The sequence below is a fragment of the Rhipicephalus microplus genome, chromosome 1, assembly GCF_043290135.1.
Source record: "Rhipicephalus microplus isolate Deutch F79 chromosome 1, USDA_Rmic, whole genome shotgun sequence".
In the NCBI taxonomy this organism is placed as follows: Eukaryota; Metazoa; Arthropoda; class Arachnida; order Ixodida; family Ixodidae; genus Rhipicephalus; species Rhipicephalus microplus.
In genome coordinates this window covers 200122717-200148685 of record NC_134700.1, presented here as the reverse complement: position 1 = coordinate 200148685, position 25969 = coordinate 200122717, and the positions used below count along the sequence as shown (strand labels likewise).

Genomic DNA, 25969 nt, shown 5'->3' with positions numbered 1-25969 from the left:
CATAGATTTCCTAATAACTGTATTCGTACTGTGCAAGCGAGCTTGTTTAAACGAGATGGTGAAACGTGTTGAAAGTTATGAAGGATTTCAAGTCAGGCACGACATAAGTCAAGTCGTTTGCTAGCTATAAGTCAATGAAATTTCTGTTACAGTGACATTGTAGCATTGCATGTTTCAAAACAATTCCTGCATAGGAACATTGGCTGTCAGAGCTAAAGTTCTTGTAGTGATTTTGGCAAAGACTGATATATATCTGATGTGTTTGACATCGGTAGTTACAATGTAAGCGTAAGACGTCTCAACCATTGTTGCCTTGTGTTAGCTGCGAAAAGTGTCATTGTAGCCAGTAGCAAACAAAATAATTACACCTATATAATAATATTCGTTAGGATAAGCAGTTGTCACAGATCACAAATTGTGAGTGATAAACACTAGTTCTGTATACCTGAGCAAGACCATGGAGCACTACGCAAGGGTGCTGGCTGCATGTGAATTATGCCTTCATGTTCTGCCTCATGATTAGTGACAGTGCAAGTGACTGAAACCTCTGTGCTGCTGAAAAGTTGCACTTCAAGGCAAATCTCGCTTTTAGTCTACGACATTTCGCCATTCTCAAGAGGAGAGCAGTTATGAGGAAAAAAGTCACTGAGAATATAAGACAAGAGGATTGCTTGGCGAAGCGTGGAGTGACTTTACGTCTTAAGTGTGGTGTGAGAAATGTTGAAATACCAAGAAAAGTAATATGAAAGTATTAATATTGTAACAGACTGTGGGGGTGCTGACACCCCCCCCCCCCCCCTGTAAAGTTGTCTGCGCCGCGTGGCGCACGTGTCTCGCCCCAAGGCTTTATTGCGGTGGTGACCACCGCCGGGCGATAGATGGCGTTGTGTTTGCTTTCAGTACCACTGTTGGTAGAGTGGTAGCGCCGGCGGTGGCCCCTGGCGGAAGGCAGGCCTTGGTGGTGGGCGAGCGTTGAGCGGGTCTCTTCTGCGCGTGGCGGCTGCCGCGAACGGTTGTCTGTAGCGCGGGTCCCCGGTGGCGGACGTTCACAATAAGGGGAAAACCGCGAGCACGTCGCAGCTGGCAATGGCGAGCTTTGACACGCCGGTCGGGAAAAGGTCCCTCGCGGCTATGCTGCGCACTCTCACGATGGCCACTGGGCCTGGTCGCGAGTGTTAGGGCAAACCTCGTACGCGCTGGGCCTACGGCAAGTGCGGCTCGTTGTGGTACGACCACTTCAAGCACTAGGCACCGCTGTGGGCTTAGCGTACGCTACCGAAGCTAGCACTCAAGTAAACACGCCTGCCGAGGTGCCCAAGGCCACCCCAGGCAGGCTGCAGTCCGGCGATTCCCAAAGGGGACGCGGACGAAGGAAAACACGTGCTTACCCGGCGCCGACCAACGGAGAAGAGCCCGCTCCCTCAGCGCGCGCAGTGGCGCGCGCCGTGCCCGCACGTGGCGCCATCTATCGCCACGTGGTGTTAACAGAGCAGGAAAGCGAAAGGGTGTGGCCGTGTGGCGGAATGCCCGCGAAATGGTCGCGGGCGCGCCTCGGATCCCCACAAGACTAGAAAAAGGTAGAGAAGAGAAGCAGAGGAAGACGAAGAGTCTTGGCACGATCGCAGTGTGCTGCCGCAAACGACCATCGTTCACCTCCTGTAAATAAAACCATCTTATCACAGCTCGCTGTTACAGTTGTGGTGGAGGTGCTGGGTAATCGACACCCGAAGACGGAAGGTGAACCGCAAGTTCTTCGACGGAGCCGTGGCATTGCTGGACTTCCACCGAATCCATCTGGTCTGGACATGTCCCACAACGCAAATGAACATCGACCCCTCTCGACTTCTGCGCCGACCAGTTCGGCTCCACAACTGAGAGATGCTCGTCCCTTTGCCGGCAGACCAGATGAAGAAGTCGAGGCTTGGCTCATCCATTACAAACGCGTGAGCTCTGCTAACAGATGGGATGCCGCTTCTCAGCTTTTGTACGTCGCATTCTTTTTGACGGATACTGCATTAATGTGGTACGAGAATCGGGAGGAAACGCTAACGACGTGCGACAGATTTGTTTCTGAAATCAAAGAGTGTTTCGGTGACCCAACAACGATAAAGAAAAGAGCAGAACAGACGCTAATGCAACGCCCTCAAGTGCCAGGTGAAACTTGCACGACCTACATTAAGGAAGTCATAAAGCTATGTAGGACCATTGACTCCGGAATGTCTGAGGAAGACAAAGTCGGGAACATTCTAAAAGGAATCGCCGAGGATGTTTACAGTTTCCTCATCGTGAAAGACACCTTGACATCTGTCACCGATGTCATTCGTCATTGCCGCAATTTTGAGCAACTAAAGACGAGGCGCATCACGCCAAAGTTCGGCAGGCTACCCAATGTGACGACCATTGCGAGCATAGACAGCAACCAGGCGCTTGATCTTGCAACAACAATCCGGCAGATAGTACGTGAAGAACTCGGCCTGTACGCGCAAGTGGCAAACTGCCCAAGCACTCATCCCCCCTATCAGCCGCCAGAGTTCGAGCGAAACGTTGCTTCATTCTCCTCGCACCGAGTGGCGGAGGGCTTTGAGGATTGTGATGCCACACCTCAGTATCAGCCACGTCTATGCGATAGAGGCCCTGCCTATGACGCACGATCACGACGAGCACAGCCACATTCTTATACTCAGGGCTCTCAGCCGGACTACGCCCCGCTGCGGCAAGGACAGTACCAACCCTACGACCAACCCTACTACGAATACAATGAATTCCAGAGAGTGACAGAAACCCGTTCTTTGCGTGATAACGAACTTCCTCGCCGACAGCAGCGGCCCAGGATTCGTACCATTGAATATAGTATAAACCGTGACCCTCCCGTGTGCTACAACTGTGGTTTCAGTGGGCATATTGCTCGGTATTGCCGCCAACAACGCCGCCAATCACGAAGGACACCAGCCATGTCTTCGCCACCAAAACCCGGTGCTTCATATGACCTGCGGACAACCGACTTGTTTCCAAGAAACCGTTTTTCGCGCGAGACCAAACGCAGTGATTCGCCAGCATGCGAGCGGAGTTTGACACCACCATCCAACCGTTCTCGTCGCTCGCCGTCTCCTTTGCGTCGTTCTTCTCCGCCGCCGGGAAACTAGCATTCGCGGCCAATGGAGATGAGGTCGCCGGACGGTCTTTTCCAGATATACCTCTGCCTATTGTTATGATCAAAAACAAAGTGAATGTGTTGATTGATGGAATACCGACGATGGCGTTAGTTGACACTGGGGCGACTGTGTCTGTGATGAGCCTCGCCTTCAGAAACCACTTAGGTCGCAAAGTTATGTTTTCATGGGACGATACAATCACCTTTCGTGGTGTAGGCGGCGAGTGGCTTAATCCTCTTGGTGTATGTGCTGTCAGTGTTTCATTGGCTGGAAAAGTATTTGTATCGGAATTTCTGGTTCTATCTCGTTGTTCGCACGATGTCATTCTTGGTATCGATTTCCTGGAGCAATGCGGTGCTTCCGTTGACTGTGGTAGTGGGGAAATATCACTAAACAATTTGTTTATACCGTCGCTTTCCGAAGAAGACTACCGTGGCGAAGACAGGAACACACTTAGTGTGATTGATGAAGTGATAGCACCATCTTGGTGCTTGACACCCGTTCGAGTTTCTTCCACAGCGATTGATGATGCTTGTGTTGACCTCGTAGTGGGACCTCTACGCAAGAACTGTTTTAAGAAGGACATACTTGTGCCTTGTTCTGTGGTGTGCATGACAAAAGGAGTAGCAACATTGTGGGCGCTGAACTGTTCTGCCACGCCGGTTGTGCTTCCTCGCGGGATGAAGATAGCTCTCTTTGATGAAGCCTCATGCAACTCGATAGCAGCAATAGCTACGGACCTCCCCACCTCTTCCTCTACTTGTGATATTCGCCATAATGAAGATCTAATGCTCACTATGATCAGCAAGACTCTCAGTACGACGGAACGGCAAGCGCTGGTGCAGGTCCTTTCCCGGCATGTTGCTGCTTTCGACTTCAAACATAGAGATGCACCCCTTCAGTTAACCTCATCTTGCGCTCGTCACAGAATAGACACTGGCTCTGCACACCCCATCCGCCAAAAGCCCTACCGAGTGTCATCCTCTGAGTGCAAAGTTATCGCCGAACAAGTAAAGGACATGCTGAACAAAGGGGTCGTGCAAGAGTCGTCCAGCCCGTGGGCAGCCCCGGTAAATCTTGTCAGGAAAAAGGATAGTTCCTGGAGATTCTGCGTAGATTACAGGCGTCTAAACACTGTGACGAAGAAAGATGTATATCCCTTACCACAGATTGATGACGTCATAGATTGCTTACATGCCGCTTCCTATTTTTCAACGCTTGATTTGCGGTCAGGTTATTGGCAAATACCTATGGAACCCGGCGACAAAGAAAAGACTGCTTTCATAACTCCGGATGGCTTATTTGAATTTAATGTCATGCCTTTTGGCCTTTGTAATGCTCCAGCCACCTTTGAAAGATTTATGGACACAGTATTACGTGGTCTAAAATGGGAGATATGCATGTGCTACCTTGACGATGTTGTGATATTTGGCCGTACGTTTGAGGAACATAACAACCGTCTCAGTCTTGTTCTCGACTGCATCGAAAAAGCCGGGCTGGTTCTGAATTCTAAAAAATGTCGCTTTGGCGAACGTCAAACTCTCGTGCTGGGGCACTTGGTCGACAAGGATGGCGTCAGACCCGATCCTCGCAAGATAGAAGCAGTGAGCTCTTTTAAATCACCGCAGTCCGCACGAGACCTTCGCTCGTTTGTCAGCCTATGCTCATATTTTCGTCGTTTTGTTCCACGATTCGCGGAGATCGTGTATCCGCTGACAAACGTCTTGCGACAGGATGCAACCTTCAACTGGACGCCAGAGTGTGACGCCGCATTCTCACAACTTAAGTTTGTACTAACGTCAGCACCACTGTTGCGTCACTTCGATCCATCTTGCCCGACTGAGGTCCACACGGACGCTAGTGGTATCGGTGTAGGCGCGGTGCTTGTACAACGTCACAATGGCGCAGAGCATGTCGTGGCATTTGCCAGCCGTTGCCTGAACAAATCGGAACGCAATTACACAGTTACGGAACAGGAATATCTGGCAGCTGTTTTCGCTGTACAGAAGTTTCGTTGTTATCTTTACGGGAGGCCATTTAAGATAATTACCGATCACCATTCGTTATGCTGGCTGGTCGGTTTGTGTGACCCATCTGGCCGCCTCGCACGTTGGGCGCTGCGACTTCAGGAATACGACTTTACAGTGTCGTACAAGAGTGGCCGTCGTCACGCTGACGCAGGCTGCCTCTCCCGGATTCCTCTTGCGACTACTGACTGCGATGCTGAAAATTTTGACGACTGCCTTGCTGCTGTTACAAGCACATTCCCCAACGCGGCTGATTTCCAGAGAGAACAATGCAACGATCTCCACTTGGATCCTCATTTTGCCGCCGCACGTGCCTCCCAACACAGCGGTCGCTTTACTGTCCGAGACAAGTTGCTCTATAAAACTAACTACACCAGACCTGGAGCACGTTTTCTTCTAGTTGTCCCCGAGAGCCTTCGCTCCGATGTTCTTTGTGCCATGCATGACGATGCGACGTCCGGTCACTTCGGCTTTATTAGAACGCTGAACCGCACGCAGGAACGCTTTTACTGGACCAAGATGTACGAAACGACGAAGCGTTACGTCGCTAGCTGCGAGACGTGCCAACGTCACAAGCGCCCGGCCACCACTACACCAGGTCCCCTTCAGCCGTTAACACCACCCAGCACACCTTTTGAACAAGTGGGAATTGACATTATGGGTCCATTTCCGTTATCTAACAATAAGAAGCGTTGGATAATCGTCTGCGTAGATCATCTTACGCGGTATGCCGAAACCGCAGCTATTCCCTCTTCTACCGCTGCATCCGTGGCGGACTTCTTGCTTCACTCCGTGGTCCTTCGCCATGGCCCACCGCGTGTTATTATCAGCGACCGTGGCTGCCAGTTCTGTGCCGATGCCGTTGAAGAATTACTACGCATGTGCACGACACAGTTCCGTCATTCCTCACCGTATCACCCACAGACGAATGGCCTCGTTGAACGGACAAACAGAACGCTGACCAACATGCTTGCCATGTACGTTTCTTCCAATCACAAGAACTGGGATGAAGTGCTGCCTTTTATCACGTACGCGTACAACACGGCAAAACATGAAACAACGAACTTCAGCCCATTTTATCTGTTGTACGCCAGGTTGCCACTAAGCCCTCTAGACAGTTTCTTACCCTTCATTCTTCACAATGACGACTCTGTATCAAACACCCTGTGCCTCGTGGAAGAAGCCCGTCGAATCGCTCATCTTCGTTCTTTGGCCTCTCAACGTCGTTCTAAGGAACGATACGACGACCGTCACGAACCGGTTTTATTCGAAAAAGGTGACTTGGTGTTACTTTGGACACCGCAACGCAAGCGTGGATTGTGTCAAAAGCTTCTGTCACGATATTCAGGCCCATTTGTAGTTTTGCAGCGTCTAAGCCAGCTCACTTACGTAATAGCTCGTTTTTTGTTCAATGGTCGACGATTGAGCAGAACGCAGCTCACTCACATTGCTCGCCTGAAACGTTTCTACCCTCCTTGTGCATCATAACTCGCCCTACGGGCTTCGTCTGCTTGCGGGGGAATGTAACAGACTAGAAAAAGGTAGAGAAGAGAAGCAGAGCAAGACGAAGAGTCTTGGCACGATCGCAGTGTGCTGCCACAAACGACCATTGTTCACCTCCTGTAAATAAAACCATCTTATCACAGCTCGCTGTTACAATATGTATGCCTCATTGTTTGGACAGCAGCAGAAGTCAAGTCTAGTTTGTCTCTGAAAGCGAGTGGAGAGTGGTCTCATGCTATGTTCACATACGTTGTTGGCCCATCTGTGCAGGAAAATGAACTGCGACGAGTGGCTAAGAAACTGTCGGAGCTGAAGTCCATAACTGAGGAGGCTGAAGAGCAAGAGGGAACAGAGGATGCTGAAACTGGACACGGGGATGGCCTTTTGAGAGACATCGAATCTTACCAGCTGGTATGTATTATCAGGCGCTGAGTTTTCTTGATGAAGAGCTTTTTAGATATTCTTGCTGCACCTGTTGGGCAGGATAAATGCACTCTGCTTGTGTTAAGCCAACTTATAAAATACATTTTATGTAATTAGTAGCCAAGCTGAACACAATGAAAGGCATCAAGGCAAGTTGTGCACCTGAGATTCTTGGGTGTGCTCGCAATTACAAGCTGCGTCACACTGCGTCAAGTGAGAAGATGCAGGCCATAAGATTGTTTATGTGAGTGGTTTTAAATGAAGAGAAAAGTGAGCCTCGTAACTGTCTCTCAGGGGGATTGTATATGAATTACAAGCTTCGCTATGAGGGAAGAGGGTTGTAAAAGCATGCATGAGTTGCTCGTCTATGACAGCCGTGTCTTCTGAAGAAGAAGGAAAGTAAATTAAAGACAACACAAAAGGATGAATCACAGTAAAAAAAATTATACAAAAGCATGAAAATAAACTAATGAAAAGCAAATTCATGAACTGAAGATTCCACACTAGCTCAGTACTTTTACAGTCGAACTCCGCTGCAACGAACACCGCTTCAACGAAGTTTGTGCTGCAACGAAAAATTCACGATTCCCCGTCAGCAGTTCATAGGAGTCAATACATAATGTCACCACAACGAACACTTTTTCTTCGATCGTCCCGCTTCAACGAAATTTTACGATGCCATTCCAGGCTCAGACACCTATTTTTATGCAGTAAACCCAATCTTTAACATTTCGATGCATTTTCAGAGCCTGAAAATGCGTCAACAAAGTCTAAAACACTCATTGGCACCACCAGAAACCGCCGCTATACTGCCGCAGTTCAGCAAGCATGGGCGCCGCCATTGCTCAATAGCGATTGCAGTGAGACTGCCCTTCTTTTCCCACTGGCTTGGTTTGAGCTGCAGACAATCCGAAGCTTAACATCAGTTGCTCAGTTCATGGTTTCTGTCACGCAGCTGCTGGGTTCAACTGCGGAACGATGCCTTTTCCGATTCCGATGCTTATCATTATGTTCGCGCTTGGCCAGTGTGGTAACTAATCAAAGCGGCTGTTCGTCCGTATTATCAACAAAATCAGCTAGCGGGGAGTAATGGATGATAAGAATGGCATAGAATAATGCAAAAGTAGCCGCTCCACGATATCCTGCCTCCATCTCAGCGTTGTCGGATACTTTTGACGGCGAACAGCTGCTGGTGTTAACGCGTTTATGCTACTGTTTGGTTCGTTCACGAAGGCGGTTTTAGGCGTTGTTTTAGCGTGCTTTTCACCATGGTGTCGCTATGCATGGGTGACAATCATGTCGCGACATTGCTGAGAAAGGATAGGAAGCAAAGGACATTTTTTAATTTTGAGAATAAACGTTTCTTTGTTTTGCTAGCTGAGATCAGCTATATTTTTTTGGATTTCACTACAACAAAATTTTCGCTGCAACGGAATTTTTTTTGCGCCCTGTCAGTTTCGTTGTAGCGGGGTTCGACTGTATCACTGAAGTCCAATGATGGGTGTGATACATATGAACAGGAGATATGGACAGAAACATGAACAGTGCAGCACACTGCTTTCACCATCCTCTGACCTTAGGGGTAATAAAAAGAAGCTATAGTTGCCCTTGATTGTATCTAGGATGGCCCTAGTGACTTTTTATTACCATCCAGGCTACAGCCATGTGAAAAGAAATGCGAAATGGCAGTGTGTGTAGATTCAGTACTGTTTGCATTTCTCTCCATCATGATAAAAGTACATGCCATTGTTTGTGGGCTCTCGATATGGCGAGCGCGCACCATGCCATGCTCTTGGAGTGAATGGACACAGTTGACACGGTCGGTACAAACCAAACAACATAAATTTATTTAACTAATTTATAACGACGATATCGTCCACCAAATTGATACATAACTCGTTATGTAGTATGCTAGAACATCGTTACACAATAACACGACAAACACACAACACAACAAACACGCTAACACACCCAAGGTGGTGTCGCCAACGCTTGACTTACCACGTGGGCCCCCCCGGCGCGTAGGCCCGCGGTGCCACGCGCAGAGGACCCACGCTAGAGACAACCTTTCGCGGCAGCTGCCACGCGCAGAAGAGACTCTCTCAACTCTCGCCCGCCACCAAGGCTGGCTTCCGCCAGGGGTCACTGTCGGTGCTACCCCATGATGATGAGGATGATAGCGGTGCTCAATGCGGATACAACGCCACCTATCGCCCGACGGTCGTCACCCGAAATGCGGCTTTGGGGAGAGAGACATGCGCCACACGGCGCAAACAACTTTACAGGGGGTGTCAGCACTCCCACATGTTGTATGTACGTACAGTCTCAGTTACTGCTTTCTAGTGCAGTGCTGACATAAGCTATTGCTGCTGCAGTGGTTGAATTAACTTGTCCTGAAACATAGTACCTCCTTCACATAAAATATTGTAGCTGAAACCTCCGTGGTCAAAAAAGGGCCCTTATCTGCTTAGCAACAATGTTCAACTGTCTGAAATCCTGCTGCACGGTGCTGTTTTAAAGGTCTTATTGCTTAATATTTACTGCAGTTGTTATAGCAGCGCCTTCTTCCTGCATTGCAGTGAAACTTCTCTTGAAACTTTTTCCCAGGTGAAGCACAACCTCGAGCAGAGCGTGCAGCAGCTTAAGGCTGAGCTCACCACTGAGCAAGAACGGGCAGCACAGGTGAGAAACCGTTGTTTCTCCAGTCTTGGTCCACACGAGTCTCTTCAAACAGAAGGAATGCAAGACGAGCACAAGAAGTGACATGGACGAACACCCACTAACAACTGTTAGTTGTTAGTAGGCGTTGTCCAGAAGCGACATGACATGGACAAGTTACATGGACGAGCACCTACTAACAGCTGTTAGTAGGCATTTGTCCATTTCACTTCTTGTGTTCTTTTTGGCGCCTTGTTCCTTTGGTTAAACATGCGCCAACTAGCCCAACAAAAAGTCCAACTTGAGCAAGTTTCTCTCTTCCTTCCTTATTTTGTTTCTTTTATCAGCTCTCCATCTGTCTCTTCCTCCCTCTTCTTTCTCTTTTCCTTTTTACTTTCTTCCTTCTTCTCTTACTTTAGTTGCATCTTTTAAAAGTATTGCCAGTCAGCTTTTTTCACTTTGACGAAAGCCAGTAGGAGGCAGTTCGAAAAGCTACTCAACTTTTGCAGGTTCAGTTACAGCTGAATGAAGAAGTGGGTCGACTGCAGGCAGAGCTGCAGAAACAAACGAGCGCATTCCACGACTTGCAGGCTCAACTTGATAAAGCACTGCAGGTGAGTGTGCAGGAACAGTGCATGCTCGCTGGTCATTTCAATTGACACAGCATGCGACACATCTTTTGGACATGGCTCACTCGTATTGAATTCAAGGCCGCACCATTGTGCGATTCCCTTGCTGTCTATGCGGAGCTTGTAAATTTGGAACATTAATTTTGCCAATGTACCCAGGATAAGGCAATTGTAGCCGCAGTGATGCCGAAATCACTGAAAGATATTAGCAGGGGGGGGGAAGCGAAATAGCATTAGTATTACTGTGTTGCAGGAATGAATTCAGCATGCATTGTCAGAAGATTGCTATCAGAATCAGAAATGGTTCTATTTCGTCATTAAGTGAGTTACAAATTCTGTGTATAGAGAAAGAGTTCGCATACTCAGAGACTGAATCATTCTCATTGTGAAGGAGTTGCTCCTTCTAAAATTTAAGAAGGAAAGTGTGGGCATTCCGACGTGTTAGCTACAGGAATAACAGAATATGGACAAGCTACGGTTTGCAAACGTTGCACTACCAGATTAGAACACTCTTGAACAACAGCAAAGGAATAGAAGAAATAATAAGAAATTGCAAATCAGGAAAAATAATCAAGCATCAAATAACTCAGCTGCTTCTTTTATAGTTTTTTTTTCATTGTGTTTCATTCAGTGCATATTGCCTGTTATTAGCACTCAATGTTTTCAGTGTCAACCAGGATACATTTCATTATATACACTCAAACCTCGTTATAACATAACGGTATATAACAAAGTAACTGATATTCCCTTTGAAAGCTAAATTGGGAACCATGCATTTTAAGCCTCGTAATGAAGTAAAATTCACTGGTAAATTGATATAACAAACTAAATTAGTCTATCAAATAGTCTATAAAAAAACCTACTGTAGTGTGTTAAGTATATCGTTTTCTGCGGAGTTTGATGCTCGTTCGGCGCGGCTTTTTCGAAACTCCCGCGCCGACCTCACAGCCACGCCACGTGCAGCCAAGAGAGCCGTCCTTCTCACACAGCCAACGGAGAGGATTGAGGAAGCGCTCAGCGGGTCACATGACCGAGAGGCGGCGCCGCGGTGCGAAGCGATTTCCCTTCAAAGACGACAACAAGGACTGCGCCTCCGCTGCTACTCTCTGCACCAAGAAAGGAGGACTCTCCATGACAGCTTTCTTTTTCTCTCTCTCTCTCCGCACGCAGTTTTGAAAGGAGAAGGGTCTCTACGTGCAGAGACGGAAAAGGGAGAAGTGTGGCACAGGCGCGTCGCAGACCGGCATTTGAGAGAGAGCAAACGATCCGCCACAGTATTTTTTTTTTTTCTTCTTTTCCTGCTTCGCGCGCCGCGTTGAGAGGTGCCACTGCGGGATCGGGTATGGTGCTGAGAGCATTTTTGGAACGCGGTATGCTCGAATTAAACGTTGCAAGTGCTAGCGCATTCGAATTGCAGGGCATTTTCACCCAGTGGAATACACATAGCTTTGACGGGAGCTCAGCCTGAGTTCGAATTAAGCGTGTTCGGATCAATGAGATTCAACTGTGTTTATTTTCCGTCGCACGCGTGGTCGCAAGCAGTACATCGGGCCACAAGGCGGTTTCCTTCTTCGCATGCTTATAGGTGTGCGCCCATCTGAGCATACAATGCCACAAACTGTTATAATCAATATAACTAAATAATTGTGCCTCCCCTTCAACTTCGTTATAACGTGGTTTGAGTGTATCTACTTGTAAAATCTTATTCTATCTTTTTATATGTATTCAAAGTTGTACGTGAAATACTATTCTTTTATGTAAGTTGTTCAGTTGCTTCCATTTTTGTTGTCGTTGCTTATGTGCAAAGTGTTATTGTTTCTGGTGGGAAGACCTCGTCAGGTGTGAATGCCTTTAGTCCTCTCTTTCTGAAGTGTAATTTTTTTTCGTACTTGAATAAAATAAATATACTATGCAAACAAATACCGTTAGAGTGGTCTGTCTTACAATTAATGCTTCTGATTGACTTGATGGACACTTTTGTTGTAATATTGAGCTAAAATGTGGTGCAATAGATGTAACAGTTCCATTGGCATGCCATCAGTAGTATAAATTAAGAGGCTTTACCTAGTGACTACTCACATTAAGGAAACTGTGAATGGCCTGTAGGAATGGTCAGCCAGCCATACTCCGGAAATTCGAATAGCATATGTTTGCTGGAGACATAGGTATGCATGGATTGACTTTTCAGGTTATTGGTTGTTTTTCTGCATTTCACATGCACATAGGTACTTCAGCACTTGCGTGGCACATGTGCTACATAAGCACGTGGGAGGCGTATGTACAAATATCGGCATCTGGATTCAGGTTGTCTTGGTATCACAAACTGCTTTCAGTGTAACAAAAGGAAACAGTGCATCTTTCATTACTGACAGCAGCTCGGGTAGGATGTAGTCATACAATATAGAACTGATCTGACATGCTTCTGTCTTGTATCGATAGGAGGCCTTATATGGTTTTACAAGAGAACCATTGATGTTCAGAATTTGGATGTTTGTTTTCTCTCAGGAAAAAATCACCCTCAGTGAAGAACTGAAGAGACTCATGGACAGTCATGCCGAAGATGACAAGAATACCTTATCCCAGCTTGAAGAAAGCAGACAGAGAGAGCTTCAGCTCATAGAAGAAGTGCAATCACTTAGATCTCAAGTGGAACAAGACCAAAGAGCACATAAAGAAAAATGCGATGCTTTAGAAAAGACAATCGAAAGTGTTAGACAGTTAGCAGAAGAAAGAAAAGCTGAGGTAGCCAGGCTGATCTCTGAGACTGAAGACATTCGAAAAGACCTGCAGTCCAGTCTGTCACAGCTTGAGAAGAGCAAGCAGAGGGAATCGCAGCTGACCGAAGAAGTTCAGTTACTGAAATCGCACTCTGAGGAAGAGATGACTGCGCACATTGAGCGATGCAAGCACTTGGAGCAAAGTGCCGAGGAGAGCAGGTTACTTGTCAAAGAGAAGCAGTCTGAGGTTGCTAGATTAACTTCCGAAGCCGAGGAGCTTCATAAGGAACTTCAGGCGAGCTTAGCCCACCTGGAAGAAAGCAGAAAAAAAGAGTCGCAGCTTGTGGACGAGCTGTCATTGTTGAAATCACAAACGGAGCAAGGCCAAATTGCGATCGTGGAACGTTGCAAAGCTTTGGAGAGCAGCGCTGAAGAAAACAAAAGGCTGGAGCAAGAGAGACAGTCCGACATAGCCAGGTTAAGTTCTGAAGCAGAAGAATTGCGTAAAGAATTGGCAGCAACGTTATCTCTGCTTGAGGAATGCAGGCAGAAAGAATGTCAATTGACACAGGAGGTGCAATATTTGAAGTCGCAGGTTGAGGACAAAAGTGCAATCCTGAAGCAATGTGAAGGCCTAAAGAAGCATGTTGAAGATCACAGGTTACTTGCAGAAGAGCGGCTTTCCGAGGTGAACAGGCTGACTTCCGAGGCTGAAGAGTTACGCAAGGAGCTGCAGACAAACTCGTTAGAGCTAAAGGAAGCTAAACAAAGGGAACATCAGATGACGGAAGAGAGCAAATCCTTCAAATCACAAATGGAGCTGAAGCAGAGTGTACTTGAAGAACAGGTTAAATGTCTCGAGACGAATATTGAAGAATCAAGAAAACTGGCTGAAGAAAAGCAGTTTGAAGTCATTAGACTGACGTCGGAGCTTGACGGCCTCCGGAAGGAGCTCGACACAAGCTTGGTTCGTTTGGAGGAAAGCACAACGAGAGAATCACAACTGACACAAGAGTTGCAGTTGTTGAAATCACAGACGGAGCAAGACCACAGTTCACTCCTGGAGAGATGCAGAACTCTAGAAAGAGAGGTTCACAAAACCAAGCATGCTGCCAATGAAAAGCAGTCTGAGGTTGTGAAAATCGCCTCTGATGTTGCAAGCCTTCAGAAGGAACTTGAGCTGCGTGTAGTCCAGCTGAAGAAAAGTGGAGAGATAGAATCGGAATTAGCACAAGAGCTGGAGCTGTTTAGATCGCAAGTGAAGGAAGAGCACGGTGCACTCATTGAGCGATGCACATCTCTAGAAAAGGAAATAAATGAAACGAGGCAACTGGCTGAAGAGAAGCAGTCTGAAGTGTCCAGAGTGACTTCCGAGGCCCAGGTACTTCAGAAGGAACTGCAGGCAAACTTAGCCCAGCTAGAAGTGAGTAGGCAAAAAGAAACACAGCTGGTGAAAGAGCTACAGTTGTCCAAGTCCCAAACAGAGCAAAATCAAGGTACACTCCTCGAGCAATGCAGAGAACTTGAAGAGGAAATCAACAATACCAGACGAGTCGCAGAGAAAAGCCAGTCTGAGGTGGATAGACTGACTAATGAGGTTGGTAGCCTCCAAAAAGAACTGCAGACAAGTACATTCCAGCTTGAGGAAAGTAAGCAAACAGAATCCCAGTTAATGCAGGAAGTGAATCTGCTAAAATCGCAAATGGAACAAGAGCATAGCACTCTTTCTGAACGCTGCAAGAGCCTAGAAAAAGAGCTTCAAGAAGCCAGGCAGGTTTCCGAAGAAAGGAACTCTGCCATGGCTGCTCTGGCTATGGAAGCTGATGACCTCCGCAAGAAAATGCAGGTCAACTTATCAAAGCTTGAGGATGCTAGGCAAAGAGAGTCCCTGCTAGTACAAGAAGTGCATCTGCTCAAATCACAAGCAAGCGAAAACCAAAATGCAGTCCAGGAAAGGTGTAAGGGCCTGGAAAAGGATGTTGAGCAGGCCACACTTTTGTCGGATCAGAGGCAGTCTGAAATAGTCAGGCTAAAAGCTGAAGCCGAAGTCTTGCAGAAGGACCTCCAGGATAATATAGCTACACTTAAACAAAGCAAGCAGCGAGAATCACAGTTAATGAAAGAGCTGAAGAGTATGAAGTCACAAATAGAGCAAGAACAGAGTGCTACTTTGGCCCGGTGCACAGAACTAGAGAAAGACGTTGAAAGGTTCAAACAACTTTCTGTAGAGAGGAATTCTGAGGTTGCTGGACTGAGCTCCGAAGTGCATGAGCTGCATGGCAAACTGCACGAAAGTTCGTCTCAGTTAAAGGAAAGCAAGGAGAGAGAGTTGCAGCTTTCTGAAGAGCTGAGTTCTCTGAAACTGCAAACGGAACAAGGCCAATGTGCACTGTTGGATTCGTGGAAGGCTTTAGAACAGGAGATGACACAAGTCAAATTTATGTTGGATGAAAAGCAGGCTGAAGTTTCCAGACTCAATGCTGAAGCCGAGAGTCTCCGAAGGGAGCTGCAGCTCAGTTCGTCGCACGTTAGAGAGAGCCAGCAAAGAGAATTGCAGCTAGCGGATGAGGTTCAACAGTTAAAACTACAAGTGGAACAGGAACAAAGTGTGCTTTCACAGCGATGCGGTGTTCTTGAGAAGGATGTTGAAGAAGCAAAGTCACTTGCGGAAGACAGACAGTTGGAGGTTGCAAAACTGACTTCCGAATCTGAGAACCTACGCAAAGAACTGCAGGCGAGTATATTTCAACTGGACCAAAGCAGGCGGAAAGAGTTTCACTTGATGCAAGAACTGGAGTCATTGAAGTTGAAAGCTAAGCAAGAGCAGGATGCTCTTCTGGAGTGCTTTAGGGGTATCGAAAATGATGTCGAAGGAATGAATATGTCCAAAACACAACACAGCCACCGTGAGAGTGAGGGTGCCGACGAAAGGCTACAACCTGTTTCAGTAGGAGAGCAGCTTGTGGAAAGTTCGTTAGTAGAAGGAGAGTCGGAGGTTGTCTGCACAAGGCAGGAATTGCTGCAGACACAAGCATTCCACAACAGTAACAATGAAGAACAACATTCTTCTATTGTGCAGCTGAAGGAGAAACTCACTGCTCTTCTGCAAGAGGTAATGTTTCATATTCTGTAGCAAGCTACAGTCCCTTGGAAGAGAGCTGACTATGTATCTGTAATTTTCATTGCCAATGACAGTGAGCATTAGGTCATTCTATAGGCCAGAAAAGTGTGCAATGTCTACGACATTTAAATTAAACTGCAGATGTGTCTGTAATAAAAGCTTACAGTGCGGAGATGATGTACCACAATAGGGATTATCCTGGGATTTGTTTACTGGGGCTTCACCAAAGCCACTTGTCATCATTAAGAGTACTGTAGCAAACTATAGAAAAGCAGCTCAACGCGGAACAAAGAAAGAGTTGAGGGAACATGTACAAGTGCACAACATCCTTTTCACAGTTCCTGAAGCATGATGCAGCTGCATCCTTTTTATTATTATTTTCGTGTTTTTATTTTCTGGGCACTGAGGCAGGGATGGGGTGCTCAAGTTCGAAATAGATGGTGTATGTTACAGTCTACTGCTAAAAAACACTCGCATACAGCACATGTTCGGATCTAGCTCTCTCTGACATGAGCATGGTAGCCTGGAATCGCAATAGATAAGCCATAGCTAGCACTTTTGACTCCTTTGAGCAAATCTGTGCAATGCATCAACATTGTTTTCTCAACCACTTGCAATTAGAGCACCAGCAGTGTGAGCGGTGTGTATTTGAGTGTTGTAAGAGTTTATCGTACTGTACACTGTAGCATATGGCTTTCACAATCTCTAGTTCCGTTCCGAATAATTCTGTTCTACCGCTTGGTTTCATGTCCATTATATTATATTTCTGATGGAATGCCTCCTCATCACATTCTCTGCGTGTGTCGTTTCAGAGGCAGCGCCTTTCGGCAGCTGAAAATAATCAGCAAAAGCGTGTCAGGGAACTGGAAGAATCTCTCCAGGAAGTCCGAGAAAGCCTTGGGAAGCAGCTGGTGAGCTCGGCATACACCACATGCTCGTTGCTGTATCATCGTGCTCAGTTGCCACTCAGATAGCGTGAAACAGCACAACATTTTTTTTTTTTTCACCGTTTCAGTTAGAAGCTGAGACACTTGCCAAGAGCTACGAGGAACAGTTGCAGGCCCTCCAAGATCGACTCACCAGTAGCACAAAAACGGTTCGTTTACTGACTTCGCTGGTAAGAGCTTTAAAGGGGCCCTGCAACAGTTTTTCGTGTAGCCATGTAATGGATTCACTAAAGGAGCTTATTGCTTCATGAATTCACCACCGCAAAAGTTTTCAGAATCCGTCCAGTACAAGCAGAGTTGCAAAGATTTGCCGCATGCTGCAATTGCATTCTGTCTTCTCTTGTCCAGACCAAGGCGCTGGAAGCTAAACAGAAAGCTATAGCACAGGAAGAGAAAACTTGTCACGTGCACCTTGTGACCTTGAGCACTTTTCTTTTTTCTTTTGAATACGTAGCTTTTCGGTGCGATCGTGTGTTCATGCATGGACAAGTCGCAGCAGTTGTTACTGGGCTGCCCCAGTAACAACCAAGTGCGCAATGCTTAAATCAGCCGATGGCTGATAAAATGGCTGTGACGAGCAATTTTTGAGCTTGTAGCGTCATTTGTCAAGAGAAGAGAAAGCATTTTTTTTGCTGACTTTGAGGATTTTGTTGCGAATTCTGGATCTCGTGCTGGCGCCACCATATTTGGCTTGCATGTTCTTGGGAGCCTCGACTACTGATTGGCAGCGTATTCTGACCATGCTGAAAAACTGTTGCAGGGCCCCTTTAAAGATTGCCCTTTGTAGTTGTAGTTACGGTTGTGGAGTCATTGCGCCTGCTCTTAGGCTGAAAGTGGCTTACCTCATCATTCCTCGATTTGTGACAGGTGGCGACTCATCAGCCAAGTGATGGGCAACCACAGCAGCCACACAAGTCTGAAATGTCAGGTCAGCCCCTTTTTGGTATTCACCCAGCTGCAAATGTTTTTGTTCATTGTACGTAGATTTATTGTATTGTGTATGTAAAAAGTAGCCACACTAGTCATTTTTCAAAAATGTCTTTCAATTGCAGTCAGGTGCAAATCCAGCCACTCATTTTAGGCGGGGGAGGGCGGTCATCTGAAGTAATACCGTAGAGGGGGTGTGGTCATGACTTTTTTTTTACTAGCAGACAAATCCCTTCATAGCATGAAAACTGTTAACGTGTGCCAACAGTGGTTTCACTCATTTGTCCTAATTGGTGATAGGAGGTGGTCTATGAGCGCTGAAGTGAGGGGGGTGCTGTCACAAACATCGGCGGGGAAGAATCGCCTCTACCGCCCCGCATCTGGCTCCGCCACTGATTGCAGTTCATCCAAGCATGCTTAACTGTACCTTTTTCTCCCTTCCCTTATGTCTGTGCCTTTTTGCTTTGGAAACATAATACATCCTAAAGAAATTTGTCTACTAATGTTTGAAAAATGCTGTGCACATATATTTTTGTATTGCGATTTGGACAACACAGTCACGAACACTTCTTTTTTTCATTCTTGCTGGTTGTAGTGGCAGCAGCAGTGTTTTGCACATTGTATATAGAGATTGTTGAATGGTATTTCTCTGAACTTCATAATAGTGCTTATATGCTATGGTATGTATAAGTATCTGTTGCAATTAAAGTACATAAATGATATCTTGAAATGTCTTGTTTAATAATATTGAAATTTTTAAATCTGTTCTAACAACATTTGTAGTTACTTGAAAGACAGGTCTAAAAGATAGAGTGCCCAGCAGATGGCAGGGCTAAAATTCGGTAGACAGTAGTTATGTCTTTAGCAGCAGTCCCGTCATCAAGTACAATCATATCTCTGGCATAGAGAACATGGTTATCACTTTGCAAAGCGTGGTGTTATTCTAGCAAAAGCTAGTGTAGTCTAAAGTTGGTGTTCTTAGACTCTCTGTAGTGATTCGTGCCACTACACATTGTCGCACACATTTCCACACAAGTAAATGAGCAGTCAACTGAAAGTATGATTGTATTCACCTACGTTTTTTGTTCAGGCCATACAGACAAGGTTGACGAAGAGGCAGACACGCCAGCAGCCACACACGGCAGTGGTTGGGATGATGCTTGGCCAGATGAGGTGAGCTGATGACTTAGCAAGATGCATATTGACTATTTGCACTTCATTGCTAAGCGGAAATATGCTGCTGTATATTCACTCATATAGCAGGCCCCACTCCTAGAGCAACCATCAATAAAAAGACGAAGCAATGTTCACATATGCACAAATGTTTGCCTAAACCTGCACTTATATTTTTTTAATACAACCAAGTTACAGGAAGTGCAACACAGCACATTGCTAAAAATAGAGTTTTGTGTTGTGTATTCAATTCATCCATTTCTTTGTCATTAGCACTTTGAGATATATATAACATGTTCCTTCGAATGTACCTGTTGTGAAGCTTGCTTGAAGCTGGGATACCTCGTTCATGTTTTGTCTTAATATTATACACGTGAAATTATGGCACTTCAAGACGTTCAGCTATTTCGACAGCTGATTGTGCATGGCCACAGGTGTCACAAGATAGAGTCAATGACAGCACATAAAATGCAAACCTAAAATGTATGCCTTTCTCAAACAAAGTTCATGTTGACGAACTTCCTCGGAAACCAATGAAAGGGTCCCCTAGCTGTTCAAGTTATCACTCAGTAAGGATGCAGTTGCGCCTTTATATTTAAATCAATTCAAAGCATGAGAACTAATCTTATGACTTCCAACCATGGTCCATTGCTACCACCAAATTGTTTTGTCTACACTAGTAACAAGTTTGCCTACCTCTCGTTACGAACTTATGCCTGCTTGCATGCATGTAGCAGTAACATTAACTAGATTTTTAAATTTTTATAAAGCACAGCGTAAATGCATGCATTGGCATGACTCTTACCATTGGCACTCATTATGGCGATGGAAATTTCCTTGCTGATACCTGCAGGAGGAGTGGGGCCCTCGTGAGTGCCCAGCTGACGAACGAATAGAAGCTCTTCAAATGACCCTTGGCCGTTATCGGTAAGTGGCACAATAGCCTTTCTACGAAGCCCATTTCTGATGTGGAGTGTGAGAATCATCTGCCGAAACATCTTAAGAAGGTGAAACTAAGGTGCCTATTATGTGTACATTGCTCCAAGTTATATGCCAGTATTTTTTTCTATCACTTTCACTGCTTGTGCAAGTTATGTAAGTTTCATGTAAGCTGTATACTCATGCACCATATTTGTCCGATATAGGCAATATAGCGGGTATAGGTTATAGAATGTGTGATGTTTGTTTTTAGTTTAACATTGCGGAGCTATAAAAATGGTGCTTTAGAGAGACAAAGTATTTTGGCTATTTTCATTACAAACTTCAGGTGTCAAGCTTAGGTTTTACTCCCCACTATATTACAACTTAGCTTCTTTCAAATACAAGTTTCGTTCAGATCAGTTTGCCAGTTGTGTTACAAGAAAGTTTACGCTTTTAACTATAGTGTTTGATTTATTGAGATCGAAGCTGACCAATAGCTCAAGTCCCCTCTTACATGCAGCAATGTTACTATTTTTTCGCACTATGCACTCTTCTTCAAAATAGGCTTGCAAACAAAACTGCATCGTTCGGAGGGAAGCGTAGTATCATGGAAAGCTTCTTTATATGTCATGGTAGTTCTCGTGCCGCATAGCCCTTTAAAACACAGTCAGGTTCAATCAACGGCTGTTAACAAATAAATTAAAACAGAAGTCGCGTTTGACAGGGGCATTAGGTACTCTATTTGCTGCCTATTCCTTAGTGCTCGTTTCCTTCCACTCAGGGATGAAATCAACGACCTGCGCGGCATTTTGCGGGCCCAGCAGAACAACAATGCAACAAATCACACTGGCAAAAACCCTGTGCAGCTCCCTGAGCCCACAGAATATGAGGTATGTCATAGGAAAGACCCTTAGAGGTATCCTTTCATGGAAAAAGAAAAACAGAGACCAGTCCACTTAATCTCTCTTTTTTTTTCTAGTACTTGCGAAACATCCTGTTTGAGTACATGATGGGAAAAGAAACAATGGTAAGGTATTTTTGTTCTCACCAATGGTATGCAAATGCTGTCAAGTCAAACCTGTCAATCACTTATCACATAAAATCTTTCGATGGGAATAAAGTATGTTAGCCGAAGGGATAAGAATAATAAGCGACTAAATAGGTACATACACTCTCGGTATGCTCACTTTCTTCATTTATAAGAAGCCAGAAAATGATTGGGTGCAGAATGGTTCAGCTCGGAAATTAACATATACACCCCTGCACGCAGTAATATTTTGGAGATTTACCCTGTACAGTGCAACTGCATTGAAAACGCATGCTCTGCACAGCCGCTATCAAGTGGCTTTCAATGCATTTATGAGAGGCTGCGAATACCAAACACAATCTGCCCAGACTGGCTGAATTTACTAACAGTGATACGCTTGACCTGGCTTTGAATCGTTTGTTTTTGTTACAGACGTTGTCCAAAGTCATTGCAGCTGTGCTCAAGTTTAGTGATGAGCAGAAGAACCAAATATTGCAGAGACAAGAGGCAATACAGCCACAGGTAAGGGCATCATTTAATAGTGGTGACCGCATTGATTTCTCCAGAGCATGCAGGTGGATGGGGCTTAATAAGCATGGAAATAGGGCACCTGGTTTTGGAACAAAGAACGCCATTTCCTTGGGGGAGGTCTATGCACCCCAAAACGTTGAACTTCTACAAGTACTTCTTTGATAATGCTGAAGCATTTAAGATTGGCCTTACATCTGTTCTAAGAGCACTTCTACCAAATTTCATTATTCTAGGTCAATTCTGAGACGAGCTCTGCATCTTCAGGGGCGCAAGTGAGTTTTTGCCAAGGACAAGTACTATTCTTTAATTATAAGAGCATGTATTTGTTATTTTACAATTGTCACCATTCAGTGAAGTAGTGTAAAGTGAATTACATTTTACCATTTCAGCATTTCTTCTGTGGAGCATATTATAAGAGAAAATAGATGTCGCCATCTACCAATTTTATTTACTTTCCTTACATGAGTTTGGTGGGATGAATGGGCTTGCAGTTGCACTCCAGGAAAACTTCACTCATCAGGTGAAAAGGTTATCAAGGTTGAAGAAAAATGCTGCTCATATGTCGTACATATGTAGGTCTTGGTGTAGCTTGTAATCCGAGCCTAATGTGGCTTCACTAGCGTGAAAGCCGAGGAAGTGCGTAGCAGGGGCAACCCAATAATTTTTTTTGCAACGCTTCATTGATAGCGTGCCATCTATTGCATGGTGTGGTTATATTTGAAAAAGGGGTTTTCGAGATTTTAGGTAAGTTATTGTGATTGATTCTTGGTTATTTCTATAGTTTTTATTATTTTAGACTATTTCTTACACTGGTTTTGTGCATCGTTAGCTTTGGTTTAGGCCTGTATTGACCATTGCATGACCATGCAACAAGAGACTATGGATGGACGAGCTAGGCCCCCAAAGTGCGATAAAATGTCTTCAAAATTGTTTCTGCGGCTTTGCCTCAAGTGTATTTTTTTTTAAAACCAGGTTTTATTGGACAGGTACTTACTTACATTACGACATACTGAAAAATAGCTATGGCTCTAAGTGTGTACGAAAGTTTCATCCATGAGTATTATCTTGTACACAGTGTTCAAACATATGAACATTTCTGCCACACATGACTGGTTGAAGCTCGCACAAAAACTGAACATATGGGCGAGCTTTGACTAAATATATGCATCAAAAAATATTTGTTGGTTTATAAAAACCATGCAAGATCACACCCAGAGACTATGGGTGGTGCTAAAGCTACCAGTAAGCTAGGTTCTAAATGTGTTGGCTGCTTAATGTAACTTGAATATTTCAATAAAGTAGTGCACCATATTCGACTAATGGCATACTGTCTAAACATCAACTTAGATATCTTAGATTCTGTTACCTTCAGCTGGAACCAAAGCTTTGTGTCGACTCTATGCAGGTCAAATCCTGAATGTGAACAAGTCCTGGTGGTCACAGCGTGCCTGCACCAAGCACACACTGTGCAATGAACACGACTGATTCATTTTTTCGAAAGCGCCGTGGGCACTGCATTTGCAGCAGCACTGGAAAAGTGCTGCGCATATCGTCTACATCAAACATTCAATGGTGTGGCCTAACAAGCACGGACACATCTCATCAAGCTCCCCACTGCGTGCACCCTTCAAGTAGACTGTACCGCCATGACAATTCATGTGCAAATGGATGTGTGCTTGCACGACCATTTCTTGCCACTGTGACTAGCATCGCAAGACTAAAGATACGTCTGCAATACAGCTTCTAGGTGGCATTGCGAGGCCAGTTTCAGCATGTGATAACGGGAGGAGGTCCAAAAATAATGGATTTTGAATAAAGTTAGGGAAGGCTATGCATGTCCCAGAAGCAGTGTTGGAGATTATTTCTCAATTCGAAGCACAGCCAAACACTATCACAATACACTAGAAACACAATCATAAATTTTGATGCCTTGATCTGGCAAACTGCAAGCAGTGTTGGTTAGAAGGTTATTCGACCGATTCATGCGACTAAGGATTGACTTGACTGAGAGCTAAAGAAGGAAAACAGAACTACAGGCAATGTCTCTTATGCTTTCCTTGACTTCATTATGTTGCATCTAACGAAGCAATGAGCCCATCGATTGATTCCCTTTTTCTTTCACTTGAGCAAGGGTCTTGTGATAAAGCCATTGTGGTTCTTGATGTCCTTGGAAACATTTCGGCACACACACAATACACGAAATAACAAAAGGCGAGAAGACAAATGGGCACAAGCTCACAACTCGTGGTATTTCAGGAAGTACACCAAATATATATCCCAGGGTAGCTCAAGAGCGCATGTATGTGAAAAGGCAAGAAACAAACCAAAACGCACAATGTAGTGATTTTTTACACAAATGGTATCTACAACGTACAGCAGAATGTAAAAGTCAAGTATAGCTCAAACAGGCAAACTCCTAGTCAGAACAATCAATGAGCTGCTTACACAGTTATCAGCACACCCTCAGACTGGCCAGTGCATTAACACTCTCCTTAATGAACATATGAAATCTTTGGACCATAGCAACCACTCCCACCTAGCTGAGCATTGCAGCAGCTGCTAGCGTTATCCTGTTTAATGTGACATGAATGCTCCCGCCGCGGTGATACTCGGCTGCTGACCCACAGGTCGCGGCATTTAATCCTGGCTGCGGCAGCTGCATTTTCGGTGGAAGCGGAAATGCTGTAGGCCTGTGTGCTCAGATTTGGGTGCACGTTAAAGAACCCCAGGAGGTCGAAATTCACGGAGCCCTCCACATTGGCGCCTCTAATAATCATATGGTGGTTTTGGGAAGTTAAACCCCACATATCAAATCAACAATCACAATGCTAGAGTCCCTTCTAGTAAAATTTTAGGAAAGTTGATGTTCCCAATACCACTTAAAAACTAAAACCATATTCTTATTCTCGTTTGATTTTATCGATACACCCTCGAACCCAAGAAAGCCTTCCTGCGCCACACATCAATCGATCAATAGAGAATTTTAGTTCAGTGCACACAATGGCCTAGCGGTTGCACCGCCCGAGAGGGAGCACGGCTGCGCATGCGCTGTACGTAAGAAAGATGCGTACACTAGATCTCTGCTCTTACGATGCGCACGCTACAGCCATTGGGTACCTTGGCAGTGGTTCTTGTGAGGTCTCCCCCTGGAGAGCAGCAGCACAAGCAGCAGTTCGGTCATGGTTGCGCTCGCGTGCATTTTACAATTGCCTTCAATTTTGAGCTCCTTACGTATGTGACGAGATTAAATCCATTCGTGGACCCTGTGCAATGGACAGTTAGTGATGTGAAAATACAGGATGCCTTTCAACGCCCGGAATGTCTGCAGTTTCATGTCCTGACTTGTATCAACCATAGAGTTTCCTAATATACACTAGAGGGAACTCTGGCGCTAGTGTCTATGGGAGCTGCAACGTACGGCGCTTCAGCAAGCATGGGAATGATGGGTAGTACACACATTTGTCTAATATTCGTACTTCTGGCCTGCTTTTGGCTCCGTGTGTGTTCGTGTGGCTTGGAGCTATTTTTTTCACGAGAAAAAAAGTTACCAAAAGGCCCGTGTACTGTGCGATGTCATTGCATGTTTAATAACACCAGATAGTTGGAAGTTCTGGAGCCCTCCATTGCGGCATCTCATAATCAGATCATGGTTTTGGGACATTAAACACCAGATATCAAAATGAGGGCTCCCTGGGTGCACTCTTAATCCCTTCTAGGCTGTGCCAATCTGCCTTTTTTACGATGTCACGGCACATGCACCCTTTCGTGGCGGAAAAGTCGCGAAGCGAATTCCAGTCTGGGAAGCCTTCGTTCCAGCTATGCCATTTCTCCCGGCCCCTACTAAACCCTACCAAAACACCAGAGGGCAGCACAGAAAAATAGAAAAGGCGGATTGCACAGGACTCCCCAAAAATGCACTGCTGAGGCAGCGACGTCAGTGCGTGTCAGCCTTCGAACTGTCGTGCCGCCATTCAGAAGGGAGGTGCGTCCCACCTCGGTTGAAAAGGTTTATAGGCATTATAAGCAGGTTTCTGAAACGTTTGTTATTGGCAGATAAAAGGTGCTTAACTTTGTTGTCACCTTGGAAGAAACGGTTCACTGCCTGCATCCAAGATAACTGAAGCATTGGAATGACTCTTGATATGTTTTCAAAAGGTAAGGAGAAAACTACATACGAAGGCACCCGGAGTAGTAGCTGTTTAACCAGACACAG

At 45.5% G+C, this 25969-nt stretch overlaps 1 protein-coding gene across 3 annotated transcripts in view; it reads left to right on the top strand.

The window, feature by feature from the left end:
- Positions 1-23443, top strand: part of LOC119167214 (uncharacterized) — a 39968-nt gene extending 16525 nt beyond the window's left edge. The window contains exons 10-23 of one of the 3 annotated variants that reach the window (XM_075890110.1): positions 6953-7093; positions 9713-9787; positions 10273-10377; positions 12898-16221; positions 17043-17141; positions 17246-17326; positions 18045-18105; positions 19195-19277; positions 20131-20204; positions 20980-21088; positions 21178-21225; positions 21658-21747; positions 21990-22028; positions 23162-23256. In XM_075890110.1, coding sequence (XP_075746225.1) covers positions 6953-7093; positions 9713-9787; positions 10273-10377; positions 12898-16221; positions 17043-17141; positions 17246-17326; positions 18045-18105; positions 19195-19277; positions 20131-20204; positions 20980-21088; positions 21178-21225; positions 21658-21747; positions 21990-22028; positions 23162-23173 — 4341 coding nt within the window. In that variant the 3' untranslated portion in view covers positions 23174-23256. Of the gene's footprint in view, positions 1-6952; positions 7094-9712; positions 9788-10272; positions 10378-12897; positions 16222-17042; positions 17142-17245; positions 17327-18044; positions 18106-19194; positions 19278-20130; positions 20205-20979; positions 21089-21177; positions 21226-21657; positions 21748-21989; positions 22029-23161 lie in introns of all 3 variants that reach the window. The other 2 variants (XM_075890113.1, XM_075890117.1) reach the window with 2 other exon arrangements.
- The last annotated feature ends 2526 nt before the right edge of the window (positions 23444-25969 follow it).